The sequence below is a fragment of the Capsicum annuum genome, chromosome 10, assembly GCF_002878395.1.
Source record: "Capsicum annuum cultivar UCD-10X-F1 chromosome 10, UCD10Xv1.1, whole genome shotgun sequence".
Lineage (NCBI taxonomy): Eukaryota > Viridiplantae > Streptophyta > Magnoliopsida > Solanales > Solanaceae > Capsicum > Capsicum annuum.
In genome coordinates this window covers 215,973,678-215,992,588 of record NC_061120.1, presented here as the reverse complement: position 1 = coordinate 215,992,588, position 18,911 = coordinate 215,973,678, and the positions used below count along the sequence as shown (strand labels likewise).

The following is an 18,911-nucleotide window of genomic DNA, read 5'->3' as shown; positions in this document are numbered from 1 at the left end:
TCGAGCACACATATATATGTATATATGTGTGCTCGAGCTTATACAGGTGATTATTTCCTTTTATATACGACATGATGCTGTCCAAATTTTGGGTTGTCATAGAGGTATGCATTGGAAGTATAAGGTTATGAGCTAGTTCTCCCGGGCCTCCTCGGTTACGGGTGCCAGTCCGCCCCAATAGGATTTGAGGCGTGACAATATAGCCACAAGATGCCCCTTTGAAAAGGTAGAATTGGTTCATAAAGAGGTGTATGACTCTTCCTAAAAATGTATGTCTATTCACTTAAAACAATGCAGTATTTTTCTGAAACAGTGCACTGGTTCACTGAAATAGTGTGTATTTTCGTTGAAGAGTTGCAACTTTCTGAAACTGTGCAATCTTCTGTAATAGAAGCAACAATATGAAACAGTACAACCTTCTGTAACAGAAGCAACAATTTGAAACATTGCAACAGTTTCAAATAGACGCATCAATTCTGAAACACTGTTACTGCGTGTATATATATAAACGGAGGCCGAAACAGTGCAAAAAAATTTTGCTGTATTTTTCCTTGGCATTCTTCGAAATTCAAATAAATATTTTCCAAAAAGATAAATCTCATCGATCGATCATTTTCCAAATCCAAATCTGAAGCCGAGCCGAGCGAGCGACGACGACGACGACGTGAGGTATCATTTATTTCTTGCCTCACTTGCCACGTGGAGTAAGTGTTTCTCATTATAAACACTCTCAAGTTTTCTTCTTCCACCAATGTGGGAGAAAGAGTAAACTTGCCATTTTGGGAGTACACTTTCCATTTTTAGTGTCTCCTTTCCTCCACCCTTTTACTCTCCATTTTTTCATTCACACCCTTTCATTACTATGAACCCAACAATCTCCCACATGAATGGGGAATGGTTATTTTTCATAAAAGTTTTACGGACAAGTATGTGATCATCAAGTAAAGACTGATTGCATCTAGATAAGTGGGTTTCCCTTTGAACTTTCCGTAGTGAACATGCATCGGATGCACTCGGTCAATTGGTAGATTTGATATCTTTGAACCGTCGAGCTTTAATGTACATCTAGACAATACATGTCACACAACCAGCCTTTTATCATTTATGGTTCTTACGATTTTGTTCTTTTCATCCATAAACACGTCCCGGTTTTCATGAGAGCTTAGAGAATAGGTCTTTACTAACATTCTCTTTGAAGCGGCTTCCACTTCGCGCACACATAGGTGATTTCTAAACGTTCAATCTTGTAGATTAAACTATTTGGTCAAATCTGCCAAATTTAGATAATCATTAAAAGACTTTTCACCTTAAGTCTTATCCTTATTTACTATACATTGTCTACATCATGAGAATGGATTGGGTAATTGACAATGTTGAACCTGTCAGACACAACTTTGTTTGATCTCCTTGAACCTAGCTCTTGGGATCTCTAGTCTGCTAGGTAGAGTTACCGTCATGCTAACTTGTCCTAGGCCTTAAACCCATTCCCTTGGATGTCCTTTCTACTCCTTCTCTAGATAGGCCTTTTGTAAGTGGATCCGACACATTATCCTTTGACTTTACATAGTCTACAGTGATAATTCCACTAGAGAGAAGTTCTCTAACGATATTATGTCTTCGTCTTATATGACGAGATTTACCGTTATACATCATGCTCCCTGTCCTACCTATTGCTGCTTGACTATTACAGTGTATACATACTGGTGCCACTGGCTTGGGCCAATACGAAATATCTTCCAAGAAATTTTGGAGTCATTCTGCTTCTTCACCGATTTTATCTAACGCGATAAATTCAGATTTCATTATAGAGCGAGCGATACAAGTCTGTTTGGATGATTTCCAAGAAACTGCTCCTCCACCGATAGTAAATACATATCCACTTGTAGATTTTACTTCGTTCGATTCGGTGATCCAATTTGAATCACTATATCCTTCAAGTACCGCAGGATATTTATTATAATGCAAAGCATAATTTTGAGTGTATTTAAGATACACCAAAACTCTTTTCATTGTCATCCAGTGAGTTTTGTTGGGATTACTCGTGTACCAACTCAATTAACTGATAGCGCATGCTATATCTGGTCGTGTACAGTTCATTATATATATTAAACATCCCAATACTCTTGCGTACTCCAATTGCGAGTCACTTTCACCTTCATTCTTTCGAAGTGCAAAGCTCGCATCTAATGGAGTCTTGGCAATACCGAATTCCATATAATTGAACTTGTCAAGTACCTTTTCGATATAATGAGACTATGACAATGCCAACCCTTGTGGAGTTCGATGGATTCTTATACCTAAGATCACATCTGCAACTCCAAGGTCCTTCATACCAAACTTGCTCTCGAGCATTCGTTTTGTTGCATTTATGTCAGAAATGTCTCTACTGATGATCAACATATCATCCACATATAAATATACAATGACTTGATGATTTGGAGTGTCTTTAATATAAACACATTTATCACATTTATTTATTTTGAATCCGTTTACCAACATGGTTTGGTCAAACTTCGCATGCCATTATTTTGGTGCTTGATTTAGTCCATATAATGACTTAATAAGTTTACACACCTTGTTTTCCTTTCCTGGAACCACAAAACCCTCAGGTTGTTCCATGTAAATTTCTTCCTCCAAATCTCCATTTAGGAATGCGATTTTTACATCCATTTGATGAATTTGAAGATCATATACCGTTGCCAAGGCAATTAATATTCGAATCGAGGTTATCCTTGTTACTGGCGAGTATGTATCAAAGTAATCAAGGCCTTCCTTTTGTTTGAAGCCTTTTACTACAAGTCTTGCCTTGTATTTGTCAATAGTACCATCCGCCTTTATTTTTCTTTTGAAGATCCATTTAGAACCTAAGGGTTTATTTCCGGGAGGAAGGTCAACCAATTCCCATGTATGGTTGTTTAAGATTGAATCAATCTCACTATTGACTGCCTTTTTCCAAAAGGATGAGTTTGACGACGACATCACTTCTTTAAATGTTTGAGACTCATTTTTTAAGAGAAATGTTACAAAATCCGATCCAAATGAAGTTGACGTTCTTTGATGTGTACTACGTCTTGGTTTTTATTCATTATGTACATTCTCACTTGGTTCATCTCGAGGTCGTTTAGATCCTCCACTAGACTGTTCATGTCTAATTTTATACGGGTAAATGTTTTCAAAGAATTCAACATTTCCTGATTCAATTATCGTATTTTCACTAATATCCGGATGTTTGGATTTATGAACCAAAAATCGACATGCTTTACTACTTTTAGCATATTCTATGAACACGCAGTCCACCGTTTTAGGTCCTATTTTAACCTTTTTACGTATAGGAACTTGAACCTTCGCTAGACACCCCCACACTTTGAAATATTTTAAGTTAGGTTTCTTTCCTTTCCATTTTTCGTAAGAAATTGATTGTGTCTTACTATGGGGAACTCTTTTGAGTATACGATTGGCCATAAGGATAGCCTCCCCCATAAGTTTTGCGATAAACCAGAACTTATAAGTAAAGCATTCATCATTTCCTTCAAAGTTTGGTTTTTTCTTTCCACAATTTCATTAGATTGAGGTGAATACGGGGCCGTAGTTTGATGGGAGATTCATATTCTCCGCCCCTATCACTTCTTATCATTTTGATCTTTTTGTCTAACTGATTTTCAACTTCAGTTTTATATTGCCTAAACGCATCTATTGCTTCATCCTTACTATTTAGCAAGTAGACATAACAATATCTAGTGCAATCGTCAATAAAAGTTATGAAATACTTTTTTCCACCACGAGATGGTGTTGACTTCATATCACAAATGTCAGTGTGTATTAAGTCTAAGGGATTGGAATTCCTTTCAACGGACTTATAAGGATACTTTGCATACTTCGATTCCACACACGTTTGACACTTAGATTTATTGCACTCAAAGTTTCGCAAAACTTCTAAGTTAATCAGTTTTCGTAACGTTTTGTAATTAACATGGCCTAAACGTTCATGTCATAAATCATAAGACTCAAGCAAATAAGATGAATTCGAAATTTTACTGCATTTTTCCTTGGCATTCTTCGGAATTCAAATAAATTTTGTCCAAAAGGATAGATCTCATTGATCAATCATTTTCCAAATCCAAAGCCAAGCTAAGCAAGCAACGACGATGACGGCGTGAGGCATCATTTATTTCTTGTCTCTCTTGCTATGTGGAGTAAGTGTTTCTCATTATAAATACTCTCAAGTTCTCTTCTTCCACCAATGTGGGAGAAAGAGTAAACTTGCCATTTTGGGAGTACACTTTCCATTTTTAGTGTCTCCTTTCCTTCACCCTTTTACTCTCCATTTTTTTCATTTACACCCTTTCATTACTATGAAACCAACACTAAGTTCTCCAAGTAATTAGTAACATATACAAATCCCTGAACAAAGTAGCAGCAAAATGGCCTGTTGATAATAATTGTAAGGTTCATTAAAGAGGCATAAATATTAAGAGTTTTATGAACCACATGATATAGATACTATATTAGATGAATTCATAGTCGTCACGCGCAATAGCCTGGCATGAGATAAATCTGATCTCTACAAGGCTATGGCAAATTCGTATTCTAAGAAAAGCAATATAATGAACTGTAGAGGGTACATGCCTAGTAAAATCTTTCTTTCAATGAGCCATTGTTTTATGGTCATTGGCTCTTTCCCTGTCATTTACAACAACAACAGCTACTCTATACACAGAGATATTTTTGTATGGACAGCTCATGATGTACCGATCTTTTCTTCTCCTATGCAACTGATAAAAATTGCAGCGATTTACATTCATTTTTTCCAATTTCCTCTGGTGTACATTTGCAGCAGCACCAGCTTCCTCAAGTCACATCGGCTATGTTGGTTTTCAGTTTCTTCAGCCATTTCTCAAGGTTGATTTAGTTCAACCATATTCGATTCTAAACGCTTGCATGAAAGTGGTATATAATAGTAGCTAAATGGACTTTATATCTCCATTGACAAACATTTGATATTACAAATTGAAGGACCATACAGCTATACCTCTATGTAGCAGCCCTTGTCATTTATTGCCAATGCCAATCTAAAAGTTGCTCTGCCTTTCAGTAAAAACAATCTCTTTAGATCTAAGCCATACAGAGCATAACTGCTAAACTAATGACCTTAAGCCAAAACTTAAAATTGTGCATCATGAATTCTGTAGCTAGAAGCACAAACATAATATTGAAGATAACCTGGAGGATGTGACACTTTAGATGACCTTCGGGAAGGAGGTAGAGGGGCAGATACAGTGACAGGTGGCACAGGAGTAGGATCTAGAGAAATTAGAGAAGAGTGTAATACAGGTTCATCAAAAATAAAAGAAGGAAAAACAGATGGATAAGGAGAAGAAAGAGAAAGGAAAGGAAATATAGTCTCATAGAAAGTGACATCCCTAGATATGAAACAAGTCTTGGATAGAAGATTGTAAAACTTGTAACCCTTCTTAGAAAATGGATATCCAAGAAAAACATAAGGAATGGCACATGGCAACAATTTATCTCTATGAGGGATAGGGATGGTGGAGTAACAAAGATATCCAAAAGCTTTAAGAAGAGAATAAGAGGGTGGTTTATGGTGAAGCAGTTCAAAAGGGCTATTGTGATGCAAGGTAGGTGAAGAAAAACGATTGATAAGGTAAGTGGCAGTCAAAAGACAATCCCCCTAGAACCTAAGAGGTAGATGAGATTAAAAAAGCAAAGCTCTAGTAGTTTCTAGGAGGAATTTATGTTTTCATTCAACAACTCCATTCTGTTGAGGAGGGTAAGGACAAGAGGTCTGGTGAATGATGCCTTTGGAGGCAAAAAATTAAGAGCCAGACAGAAAAGACCCAAGCTCTAAAGCATTATCACTACGAACTATTTTAACATGAGAAGGAAATTGAGTTTCTACACCTTTTGCGATATCTGAAAGGTTCCCATGGTTTTGGTTTATATTTCAATGACTCTGCTGATTTTAATTTAGAAGTTTTTGTGACAGTGATTGGGCTTCTTGCCCAGATAGTCGTCGTTCTGTTACTGGTTTTTGTATTTTTCTTGGTGGTAGTTTGGTTTGTTGGAAATCCAAGAAGTAACCTGTGGTCTCTCTTTCTTCTGCAAAATCTCAGTATCGTTCTTTGAGTAAAGTTGTGGGTGAGCTCACTTGGCTGTCTTGTCTCTATTCTGACTTTGGGTTGCAGCTTTCTCTGCTTGTTAGCATATTTTGTGACAGTCAGTCCGCTATTCATATTGCTAGGAACCCAGTCTTCCATGAACGCACGAAGCACATTAAGCTCAATTGTCACTTCATTCGGGCTAAGCTTGGTGATGGCTTGATCTCTCTACATCATACTCCAAGTGTCTCTCAACTGGCTGACATTTTTACCTCGTACTACTATATCCTTGAGTTCTAAGGAGACAGGAAACTATGTCTGGTGGAAACTACGTCAAGTGGATGACTCGTGGCCATTAGACCAGAGCGTGATTGCCTACCACTGTATCCACAGGAAACTACGTCTGTTCTATTAGCTCGTACCACTGTATCCTTGAGTTCTAAGGAGACAGGAAACTATGTCTGGTGGAAACTACGTCTAGTGGATGACTCGTGGCCATTAGACCAGAACGTGATTACCCAGACCCTTTGGGTCAGCTCCTATCATGGTGTTTGGGATGGTCTAATGCTGTCTGACAGACTTCAACTCATTTTTGTTGGATGACTCGTGGCCATTAGACCAGAGCGTGATTACCCAGACCCTTTGGGTCAGCTCCTATCATGGTGCTTGGGATGGTCTAATGGTTGTCTGACAGACTTCAACTCTTTTTTGGTTATGGACATTCATCGTACTCCTCTTCTCAGAAATTTGACTTTTTTTTAACCCCTCTAACCTTTTTTCATGACTTGAACGTTTACCATCCGAGCAACTCACTCTTATCCGTCTAATGGTTGTTTGACAGACTTCAAATCATTTTTGGTTATGAAAATTAATCATACACCTGCTTCTATGGCTACTGGCCTTGGATCTGTGATAATCACTAAGAAATTTACTCTTTTTTTGAATCCCCTCCGTGAGAGCTTCCAATCTTTTTGCATGACTTGGACTCACAATCTTTGGCTAGAAATAAGAGGTACTTATCATCCGAACAACTCACTATTGTACTAACAAATCTTACTCTTACGAACGAGTCTAATTGTAGATTCTTAATAGAATGTGATGAAGAATCACCCACCAAAAAACAGTACTCATTGCAAATGGGAGGCAAATTGTTGCCTGTGCAAAGTCCGAAGCAATCAACTTTGAAAGGTTTGCTTCTTGCCACCTTATCTTAAATCACGCGTGTGTAATAACAGAGGAGGCAAACAATGAAAAGACAGAAAGGAGCGAATGATGCCAACCAACTAGGCAAAAGACATGCATACATCTGTTCTCCTGTAGTTTAGGATTCAAGGAAGTTCACATCTGACATTTTTTAAAATCTATGAAAACTGCAAACCAATTTGTGGTTCTTATTGGCTTTTAAGTTATGTTTTTCGTACTCATAATTTTCTGAAAATGTACATTGGTTAGAACCTATCGTTTATTGAATCAATTGACAATCAAAAGATTTAACTCCCTCTATCTGGAATAATTTATGTTGTATGGCACATTTGGGTCTTTAAATTAAAGCAAAAGGTCAGGGCACTCCAAATATTTATGTAATTTTTTATTTATTTTTTTAATAATCATGGTGTCTGTGTGAGGTTTTTGTATATCTCGACTAAATCTATAGAATCTGTCATTTCCCACCAACAATAAATATAAGGTAGCTCTGTGTCTCCATCCACCAAAGTTGGAACAGATGAAAAGAATCGCTTAGTATTTTTTGTCACCATTGAAATTTGAACTTGAGACGTCAAGTTCTCAACCGACTTCAGGTTGACTTGACTAATCTTTAAGCCATACCCTTGAGTAGTATTTATGTACATTCTTGCAACACCATCAATAGAATACATAATATAAATATATATATATATACTATAACAGAAAAATAATTTGTAGATTACTTTTCAAAGCAAAGTATGGAAGTATAATTGATTATCCCAATACATCTTGTTGGATATTCGAACATGAAAAGGAAATGAAAGAAAATTTTCCAACACTAGAGTAAAGAGAAGATTTTATTGACTTTATAGAAATATATATCTTTTTTATACAAACTAAATGAATTATAAAATACAAGCTCTCGCATCATCGTTGTCGATCCATGCAATTTCAATTTTGAATAATTGATTAACTAATATTTAGATTAACATTTTTTTTTCTTTTTCATTCAATCGTATAGACATTTCAAGTTATTGACTGTATATACTAAGGTCCAATATTAGATTTGAGCGATTATTACTAAAGTATAATTAAATATTTGACAACTTGTAAAGAATTAAATTCTTTAAAAGTATACAGTAAATTTTGATGGATCCAAAATTAAGTGTTGCTTGTAAAATTTTGCTCAAACACGATTTGTAACACTATCTTACAAGTTAAAAAATTAATGTAATCATTTTGTTGGATAAGAGATAACGTGGGTTAAAGTTTACTCAAAGACAAAATAGAAGTAGTTACCACATAATTTTCTTATCATTTTATTTTATTTTATTTTATTTTATTTTATTTTATTTTATTTTATGTATTTGGTTTATTTGAGAGGGGACCTCCATTAGTCTCTACTCTATTATAACGTCTTGACTTTTTCTCCCCGCCGCTTCTTTTGAAAGATTAGTAAATCTTATATTACTGTAAAATTTACATAAATTTCAATAAAATTTTCTTTTAATTATTTTTTATTTTTTATTTTAATAAAATTAAATAAAATTCTCGATTTTGATATTTCGGCTACATAATTTGACAATTGATATATTCTAACAGATACATCTTAACAAAAAATTAATGTGCGTTAAACAAAGAAAAATAACGAAAATATTTTTATTTGTGAAGCAAATCAGGCGACATCCGTTATATTATATTCTCAAAATTCAAGAATAACGTAATCTATTCAAATTTTGAAATTTAAAAAAAGGATCCTCATTCTTTGAGAAAAAATAAGTTTCTCTCTTCTATGTTATTTGCATCCGTTTTTTTTAATGTTGCATAATGAGTCTCTTCGACAACATACTTCATTTACAGTAATGGTTAAAGTTTCTCGTATCACAAAGCCAAGTGAATTAACATGATGTATGAAATTTTGGCTATAAATTCTTATGAAAGTTTATAAAAATTTTCACAAATCAGTATGTTTCGACACCAGAACTTAACTTTTAGATATGTGGTAATTTCATATCGCTTAAGTCCACACAAAAATAATTGGACTTAGGTAAATTTTACCTGGCTTTAACCATTTATGTTCGAATTTCTTTACATATGATTGAGATTAAAGAAAAAATTATTAAATACAAATAAAAATAATCAAACTTTAACCATTATAATTAAAGTTTAAGCAAAATGGCTCAATTTGATAAAAATAATTTGAACTTCAGCCTCATATATTCTTATTAGGTCAAACACATCGACAGACACTTCAACATTGACACGACCTTTCACTTTGACATCTTAAGTGGACTATATTAATTTTAGACACTTAAACCAGTCATCAACTGTCATTTTGACACTTTTCGCTGACATGGCATGGCAAGTGTGACACACTGAGCGCGTGAATCTGCTTATTTTTTCGAAAAAAAAATAAAAAATTATGCTTCATTCTTTGGCCTTTTTTTCATTATCATTTTTTGGCCTTATAATGGTATAGAGTAGCTCACTTTAGAGTTAATGAATTCGATGGTAATGTATCGAATTGGTAAAATTCATTTTTTTCCAATTTTGCCCGTGTTGATTTTGATAAAAAATGGATCTTGAGCTTAATCCAACCCTCAAAAGCTGGCTCGTGGGGAGGTGATTGTCCAAGTCCATTTAAGGAGACCAATGAACCATTCCTTTCCGATGTGGGATACTTAACAGTTTTCAGCCATTTCTCGGGTTATTTACGAGTCTAGACGCTTACATGAAAATGGTATACAATAGTAGCTAAATGGACTTCTATCTCCATTGACAACATTTGATATTACAAACAGAAGGACCATACAGCTATACCTCTATGTAGCAGCCCTTGTCATTTATTGCAAATGCCAATCTATCAGTCGCTCTGCCTTTCAGTAAACTAATGGCCTTGCCAATTCCAGACTAAACTAAAGGCCTTGAGCCAAAGAGAGTTTAAAATTGCGCATCATGAATTCTGTAGCTAGTGTTTCTTTTCTCAAACCAATTTCTTAACTGAACAATAAGTTCTGGGCATAGAATTGGGTAGAGGCTGCAACCGCAGGCCCTAACTGCCATAAATCATGACATAGGCTCGACCATAAGTCTTTTGGGCTTTGAATCAGGTAGGAACCGGCAATGACAACAAAGAAACTCTGTAACTGGACAAGAACTGTCATTAACAAGAAAATTTTCAACTCAAAACTGGCAGGGGCCGCGCGAACGCAGGCCCCCTCTACCACAAATTATGACGTAGGCTCGACCACTTGGGCCGACCTTAGGCAGGCACCCCTCCAAAGTGCAATGGAGGTCACAAGCCTAGGCCATGGATCTTATTGATCACCCATTGACCCCGTCCAGGTAAGTATGTTTTCCTGTCAATTCAGCCCATTACTTGTACTACTGCTTTTGCTCCACTTTTCTCTCAAATGCCGGTGTGGGAGAATTACTCAAAACGGTTAGTTTTCTGTTTGGACAAAAACCACAACTCTGCTCAACTTACTGGATGGTTTGACAAGAAAAAGAAAAAATTGCATGTTAATTGAACATAATGAACAACTTTAAAAGTGTAACACTTCCAACTTGACACAAACAAATACATAGAAAAAATTTCCAGCATTTCATTTGCAATTCAGACAACCCATTTAACAACAAATTTCTTCTTTTTCCCAACAAATCCCACAAATGAAGTCTGGGGAGGGTGTATGCAGACCTTACTTCTACCTTGAGAAGGTAGAAAGGTTGTTCCCAATAGACCCTCGGCTGACAGTAGCAACACGCAGGAAACAACAAGAAGAAAATACAATGATCGAGGCTAATGAGTCAACCGATAAAAATAGAAATTTAGGAATAAACAAATACATGACTAGTACTAACATACTCGACTACCTTGACTAACTACTAACTTTCTATTCTAATTTTCGACCTCCAAACTCCCCTTATCAAGGTTCATCTCTTTCCCTTCTTGGGAATTTCTCAAATCTTCAATAATCCCATAGAAACTTCTAACATCAACAGTTAGCTTTCATTTCAACATAGTAACATGCCTAAGGACTAAGGAATATCAACTAAGCAAAATTTCTGCTTCTCCGACATCGACAAAATACCGAGGCATCGAATGCTATTTAAGTGATGGAAGTGTAATTAAAGGGCACGACCTTACTTGAACAGGATTTGTTCTATAGGCTCTACCACTGTATCCTTGAGTTCTAAGGAGACAGGTCTGGTGGATGACTTTGTGGCCATTAGACCATAGCGTGATTAACGGCAGCCATGGCCTTTGGTTCATGGCGCTGTAGATGATAGTTCCCAACTCCTATCCATGGTGTGTTTGGGATGGTCTAATGGCTGTCTGACAGACTACAAATTTTTTTTTTTTGGTTATGGACATTCATCATACTCCTGCTTCTAAGAAATCTGACTTTTCTTTAAACCCCTCCAACCTTTTTTCATGACTCGAACTTACAATATTCGGTTGCAAGTAAAAGGAGGTTACCATCCGAGCAACTCACTCTTATTGGTCTAATGGTTGTTTGACAGACTCCAAATTAATTTTAGTTATGAAAATTAATCAAACTCCTGCCCATCTTTGAAAGGTTTGCTTCTTGCCACCTTATCTTAAATCACGTGTGTAATAACAGTTACAATTGTTCTCCTGCAGTTTAGGATTCATGGAAGTTCGTTCACATCTGACATTTTTGAAAATCTATGAAAACTGCAAACCAATTTTGTGGTTCTTATTGGCTTTTTAGGTTCTGTTTTTCATACTCGTAATTTTCTACTAGTGTCTGGAAATGTACATTGATTAGAACCTATCGTTTATTGAATCAATTGACAATCATAAGATTTAACCCCCTCTATATGGAATAATTTAAGTTGTATGGCACATTTGGGCCTTTGATTAGTGTTAGGTAAAGTCTGATATTTTACCACTCAAATTTTGAAAATTGTTGCTGCACAGTCGTCCTATACCACCACCCTAATTTGCCTCGTCTATTGACTGGTTTTGTAATGTGTAGTATACATGGTGAACCAATTCCAGTGAAAGAGCTTGCAGAACGAGTCAGTTACATACATACATACATTTGTGCACACTTTATCGGTGGCTTAGGTATGCTGATTCTTGGAGGGTATGATAGAGATGGTTGAGCCGTCTGGTGTCTCCTATGTGAGTTGAATCATTGTCTCCTGATATTATAATTTCTTTACGGCTAGATAAGCTCTCTTTCCTTGCTGTAGATATCTTCTGTTGTGTGTGAGTTTCTGTTTAGGGAGCTCCGACTTATCCTTTTCGTTCTAGTGCGGGTTTGAGCTCATCTTCTTTCATTTGATCTCTTATGTAAGGCCTAAATTTCAGATTTGAAGCTACCGGCCATGGCTTTGTGATGGCACTGACTTTTGTATTTGCATTTACGTTTCAACTATCAAAAAGGGATTGCATGGAATGTTGTTCCAAGTTAAAATTTTGGTCAGCCTTTTCACAGTGCTATGGATGCCATCCTTGGGGTTGTGCAGTTGGTTTTTCTAGATTTGAGGCTCTGTCCACTACCATCCACAAGAAAATGACCAAGTTTACTCCCTATTCTTAAAGGTGTAGTCCACATAGGAAATTTGTCATATTAACCACTTGTCCAAAGAACACGAAAGAAAAAGTGCAACAACTAGTAATGGTCTTCTCCACTAACACCTGCCAAATTTCCACATCAAGCATATGAAAAATCTATCTAATACAAACCAACTCTCAATAAAAGGCAACCATTATTCTTAAAGGTGTAGTCCACATAGAGGTGCGAAAAAATGATGATTGTAGCAACCATCCAGCCAAGTCGGCGACATTGTTTTTGAAGAAGAAAACTCTGCTTGAAAAATCCTCCTTTTATAAACCCCTGCAGGATAGCAGTTGAGGAAGTCAATATTACAAGTGAATGCAGTATTGAATGTTCATAAGCAGGAAATTGGCAGTAAGAGGAGTGAACAAAGCTTGTTAACAAAAGACGAGTGAAGAAAACTAGCAAAAAGAAAATACATAGAATCATACAAAACTATAATAACTGCCAATCCAGTCCAAACAAAAATGCTACTTCAAGAACCAAGATTATGAGCATGAAACAAATTCATATTTCAAGCAATTATCCTGCTATATAGTTTTCCCTTGGAAGAAGATTTTAGACCCCAAAGAATGAGTTTCTTTTGTTAGATTGGGTAATAATGTCAGATTTCATTCATAATAAGCACCCAGAGGATGCAGCAGAGTACAAAAAGAGGAGTAAGCTCCTGAAAATGCCTTGGGCCTCCTAACTAAATGTCAAAGCGAGCTGACAAAATCTAAAAACATAAGGGGGAATTATTGACATCAAAAAGACTATACCATGCAAAATAGTTTAGTTAGCATCTGGACTTTAGAGCATGAAGTGGAGTTGTGTTTCCATCAAAACACCTTTGATTCTTCTTATTCTAAATACTTACTTCATATATGCACTCTGGAATCACCCTCCAAGTAATGATATGGATTTCCCAACTCTGTAGCTACCCCATGATCAAAAAAATGACTTTTCATGGCTCAAAATAAAATCTTGCAATTAATTAAATGTGGAAATCATCTCAATGCAGTTCACTTGGGCAAATGTGGAACGGTGGATACAGTAGGCAACAGATACAAAGCTCCATACGCACACATCACAAAACTTGAAACAAGCGAAAGCAAGCTACACCAAAAGGGATTGCAATGGATGCAAGATCCTATTTTCAAGTTTGAGATTAACAAGAGAAACCTTCAGCCATTAAAACAGAGCCGCAGCAATTTTCTTTTCTTTTCCTCTCTTGAGCTTTAAGAACAACAAACTAATTGATTTTTTATCCTCCTCCTCCTCCTTCTTCTTCTTTTCTTTTATGCTTATGCGGTGCAAACTAAATATAAAAAAACACGAGCTTGGGGTATTGATACGTCATGTGAACCACCACAGCTGAATATCGATTCAGTATGATAATTACCCTTTTCCTCCAATGTTTCCTTGTTAAGATGGAAGATCAAAATCTTAAGAGACAAGGGTATTTCATGCTAGACACAATGGATGACAAAAGACTATAAATCAAATGTTCTCCAAAACATCCTTAGTCCTTCAAAGGTTGGGCAGAAATGTTTCACATTATAGGTACATTCCATTAATGAGGCTGCCAACAAAACATATGAACTCTCTGGAAACTATCAATTCATAAGATGTCCAAGACCTTGCCATTTTAAATAAGGCTGCAAAGGAGGACAGAGTGTGCCTTCCTGGACCAGAAATTCAAGTACAAGACCAAATTTGAGAATTATGCTAGTATAAGGTCGACCTTGCCATCAAGAGAAAGAAGGATTGGCTGGGGAGGGGGTAGATGAAGCCTCCAATTTCACCATGCTATTCTTCCTTGTTGAGTTCTTGAGGTTTGATCACAGTATATGTGAGCACTATTGTCATTAGAGCTTTCGTTGATAAGATATATCAATCAAATCAACTAAGCAAGCTCAATCCCAAACTAGTCTAAAGTCGCTATATGAATCCATTAAATTCAATTGTGCTCTACTGAAGTTCAATTCCCTACTACTAGTAACTTGTTTTCAAAGGCAAATTAGGGATTCTACAACTAGAGTTTCTAAGTCTCACCTATCCCGACACGGATAAACAGCCTTGCTAACTCCGGGAAATCTCCATCAAACTTCACCATTTGAGAAAACATCCCTAGATTTCCTTACACTGAAAGCCGGCCCCTCTTCTTAAGTTCATTTTGTGTGTGTGTCTATGTATGTGATGAATCATGACCCCTCCTATGTTATAGCTGAAACTTATCAGAGTGGATGAAAATTGATTTCCTATGGAGATGTATCAGCAAGATGCCAAATACTAAAGGCAATCATTCTCAATTGATAGTCTTTTAGGAAATAGTGAGGAAGACTGACTAAAGCCCATAAAACATCACAATTCATGCTTATATAATATACAGGCTTGTCTTCACCTCAAATATCTCAGCAACTGCTAAGAAGAGACCAACCAAATCTAGTACATAGCCTGCTATAGAGCTTTATACTCCTAGTGACGCTAACAGAATGGTTCAACCCCACGACCCACACTCTGTGAGTTGTCTCATGGCACCAGAAAGAAAACAAAAACAACTCCAGCTTAAGAGGACATTTGAAAATAAATTGCAACTAGATTTGCTTTTCAATCTACCTATAAAACAGACCAATTTGTATACGAAGGCAATTTGCTTTTCATTTGTTACGCATAATTCCTGTTCTATTTTATGCCTGAGTTCAATATGGATTATTTCTGATAGACCCTCGGTCAAGGAAGAGCATTTCAAAGCAGGTCGAACAAACTTAGCTAAAATGGAGGGAAAATATCCACGTAGGTAACTTTTAATTGTACTTTTATTAGGGGTGATGTTGACCCGAGTTGAGCTTAGAAAGAATAGTGAGGATACATATGGCCAACTTCAACTTGTTTGGCAACTGAAGAATACTTTTCGTTTTTGTTATTGTGTAACTAAAATTTACTACTAAGATCTAAGTCCATAATAAGAAGAACCATTTCGTAAGAGATTGATCTGATTAGGTTCCGAAAACAACTATAAACATCACTAGAAGAGAAGTGAAAAAACAAAACAGCAACAGTTTCATACGCAGGCTTGCCAGTTGAGTATTTCATTCAAACAATTGTGCTAGAGATCCATGACCTTATTCTTTAAGAACACAAGGTCTTGCAAGTTCAACTCTGTAACAATATTTCACCAAAGGTGCATATATATGCGAGGAAATACCTCCACCCTATATAATTCTGAAATAAATAAAACCCAGAGTTGATGGAAAAAAACATGCCTAAACAATCACCTTTTCATGAGTTTCATACTTCATCTATCCATTGTTCTATTTACCTACCTAAACTATCACCTTTTCCCGAGTTTAATACCTCAACTATCACTCCCTTTGTATTAAAACACACCGCGATGTTGAGTTGGCGTAAACGTGCCCGTTTAAGATTGGGAACAAATATTTGGCCCATCCCATATCGAGGTGTGTTTTAATACAAAAGGAATGATAGTATTTAGGTAGGTAAAGAGAACAATAGATAGTTGAGGTATGAAACTCGTGAAAAAGTGATAGCTTAGGTGTGTTGTCGACTATTACTTCTAAAACCTAACTATAGTGTACTTCTGCCTAAAATATAAAAGATAGTCAGAAGCAGGGGCAGCTAAATGGGGATGAAAAAGGAACAAACTCACTCCATTTTCACTTCACTTCACCCTCTCTCTCTCTCTCTCTCTCCCTCTCTCTCTCTACTCCTATACTTTGCAATCAGTTTTCATCTGATTTTGAACATCATTTGTTGGGAAAATTAGCAACAACAACAACAACAACCCAGTGTAATCCCATATAATGGGGTCTGGGGAGGGTAAGATGTACGCAGTCCATACCACTACCTCCGGAGAAGTAGAAAGGTTGTTTCCGATAGACCCCCGTCTCAAAACAAGGAATAATAATCCAATCCGTAATAAAGATAATTAGCGCACAAAGATAATATTTAGGGCTAATAATACAAATAATAATAGACACCAAGATACGGTAATCAAGGGAAAAATCACAACCTGGAATGAACCTGAATCCTCTCTATTCTTGCCAGAAGCTTTGGTGCACCTTGACTAATTCGAGGTGATACCTTCCACCTCTACCAACGACAGACACGTAATTAACTTTGTCCACTAAGGCTAGGGCAAATTGGAAGAAACCACCTAATTATGGTTCCCAACCCACTCCATTGACAACTAGACCACTACTACTTTATCCCATTGGCGGAGCTACCTTTGCTTAGGGGTTCATCCGGACCCACTTTGACAGAAAATTATACTGTTTATATCCTATTTTTACATGATTAAAAATATTTTTTATGCATATCCATATATTTACTTCTGAACCCACTCAATGAAAATTCAATCCTGACTCCGCCACTGCTTTATCCAAACCATAAACCATCCCACATAGATCGAATTGAATCGCAAAAAACGTCATATAATTAATTAATAACACGCTACCTGACTTTGTTGATAAGGATGGATTTGAGCTTACGAGCGAGTTCTTGAGAACGGATTTTACGTTCAAGTATCTTACGAGCCAATACACGCTTCTCCGAGTTCTTAATATGGTGAAGCTGTTCACGCTTAATCAGTCGTTCCATTCCACTAGACTGCATTTTCTTCTGCATCAAAAACAATGCTTGGTCTAGATTGTTGTTTCGCACCTTCACTCTTATACCCCGCCATTGTTGCAGCTGCACCTCCCAATTCGGCCGATTGAAGATGGTAGATGCATGCTTCATCAATGAGTTCATCATTTCTAGGGTTACTTTTTCCCTATTGAGGATGTTTGTTTTGTTAACACAACAAACCAGTCTTTTAAGTCTTATTTAATTTTTGAGGGTTCAAATAATAAATATCTATATTTTTCCAATGAGAAAAGGGCATAAATGGCCATTGCAGTAAGTACAAAATCTTCCTTTCTATTAAGGCACATAGACACCATACACACTAACACGTCTCACGCTAAAATTAAAAACACTGAATTTCTTATTAGATAGATTTTTTTTATTTGTTATTTCCTTGGTTCTAAATTATTCATTTCAAATTAAAATAGCATATTGATTAAAAAAAATAATTAATAACATGACTAATTTATCATAATATTCTTATTAAATGATATTTATATTTTAATTGAAAAAAATATAATTAATGCAAAGAATAAAACATGAAAAAAAAAATTATCTAAAAACAAGTAAAATGAGAAATCAAAAGATAGAACTCATATTCATTCAATTTTATCCTTCTTTAAATTAATTTTTTTTTTACAAAACAAAGGAAGTTTGATCAATACTCTTGATCTCTCTCGTGATATCCACCAAAATTGGAACACCCGATTTGATTATGTAGGTAACTCATTCGTTTTTATTATTTTTATAAAAATGGAACGCCCAAACTAAAAGATCAAGTGTTTCAAATAAAATTAAAAGATTAAGTGTTTGAGTTTGAAGTACATTATCCTTTAAAAAAGGATTTTCATAATTTTAAAAATAAAAATTTATAATTAAAGAGCTCTAATAGACATATACAATTTCAAACTTATTTATTTAAAATTTAAAGGTTATAAAATATATTTAAATATAATTTATTTACATATTAGGAAAAGATAAAAAAAATATTAAAATAGTAATAATAATCAATAGTGGTAGTAAAATCTTAAGTAGTAGCAGCATGTATGTAGGGCAAATTAATTAAGGGTGACAAAAAAGTTTCAAAACTAAAAAAAAAAGTGACACAGGTCTTAAATATCGAATAGAGATGACAATTTTAAAATTAGTATTAATGACACTAATTTTAAAATCCTCAAATTTTATTATTTACACAAAGACCCTACCTCATATTTACATAATGATCCTTGTAGCAACTTCGATAGTTGCTGCAGCAACTTCGATAATTGTTGTAACACAACAACTAATAGTAGTTGTTGCAACAATTATAGTAGTTGTTGAAGCAACTCTCGTAGTTGTTGAAGCAACTCTCGTAGTTGCTGAAACAACTCTCATAGTTGCTGAAGCAACT

The 18,911-nt window shown here is 35.7% G+C and overlaps 1 protein-coding gene and 2 non-coding genes across 3 annotated transcripts; 1 reads left to right on the top strand and 2 right to left on the bottom strand.

The window, feature by feature from the left end:
• Positions 1 to 10,493: 10,493 nt before the first annotated feature.
• Positions 10,494 to 10,654, bottom strand: LOC124888206. Its single transcript, XR_007046337.1, has one exon. It is a non-coding gene; the product is annotated as a U1 spliceosomal RNA (small nuclear RNA).
• Positions 10,655 to 11,438: 784 nt separating this feature from the next.
• On the top strand, positions 11,439 to 11,647 carry LOC124888381. Its single transcript, XR_007046507.1, has one exon. It is a non-coding gene; the product is annotated as a small nucleolar RNA U3 (small nucleolar RNA).
• A 1,223-nt stretch (positions 11,648 to 12,870) lies between these two features.
• On the bottom strand, positions 12,871 to 17,788 carry LOC107843747. The gene is made up of 2 exons (XM_016688127.2): positions 17,352 to 17,788; positions 12,871 to 13,171 (listed from the first exon to the last, which is right to left on the bottom strand). Exons 1-2 carry the CDS (start codon positions 17,648 to 17,650, stop codon positions 13,162 to 13,164), a joined length of 309 nt encoding a protein of 102 aa, XP_016543613.1. The 5' UTR covers positions 17,651 to 17,788; the 3' UTR covers positions 12,871 to 13,161.
• Positions 17,789 to 18,911: the final 1,123 nt, after the last annotated feature.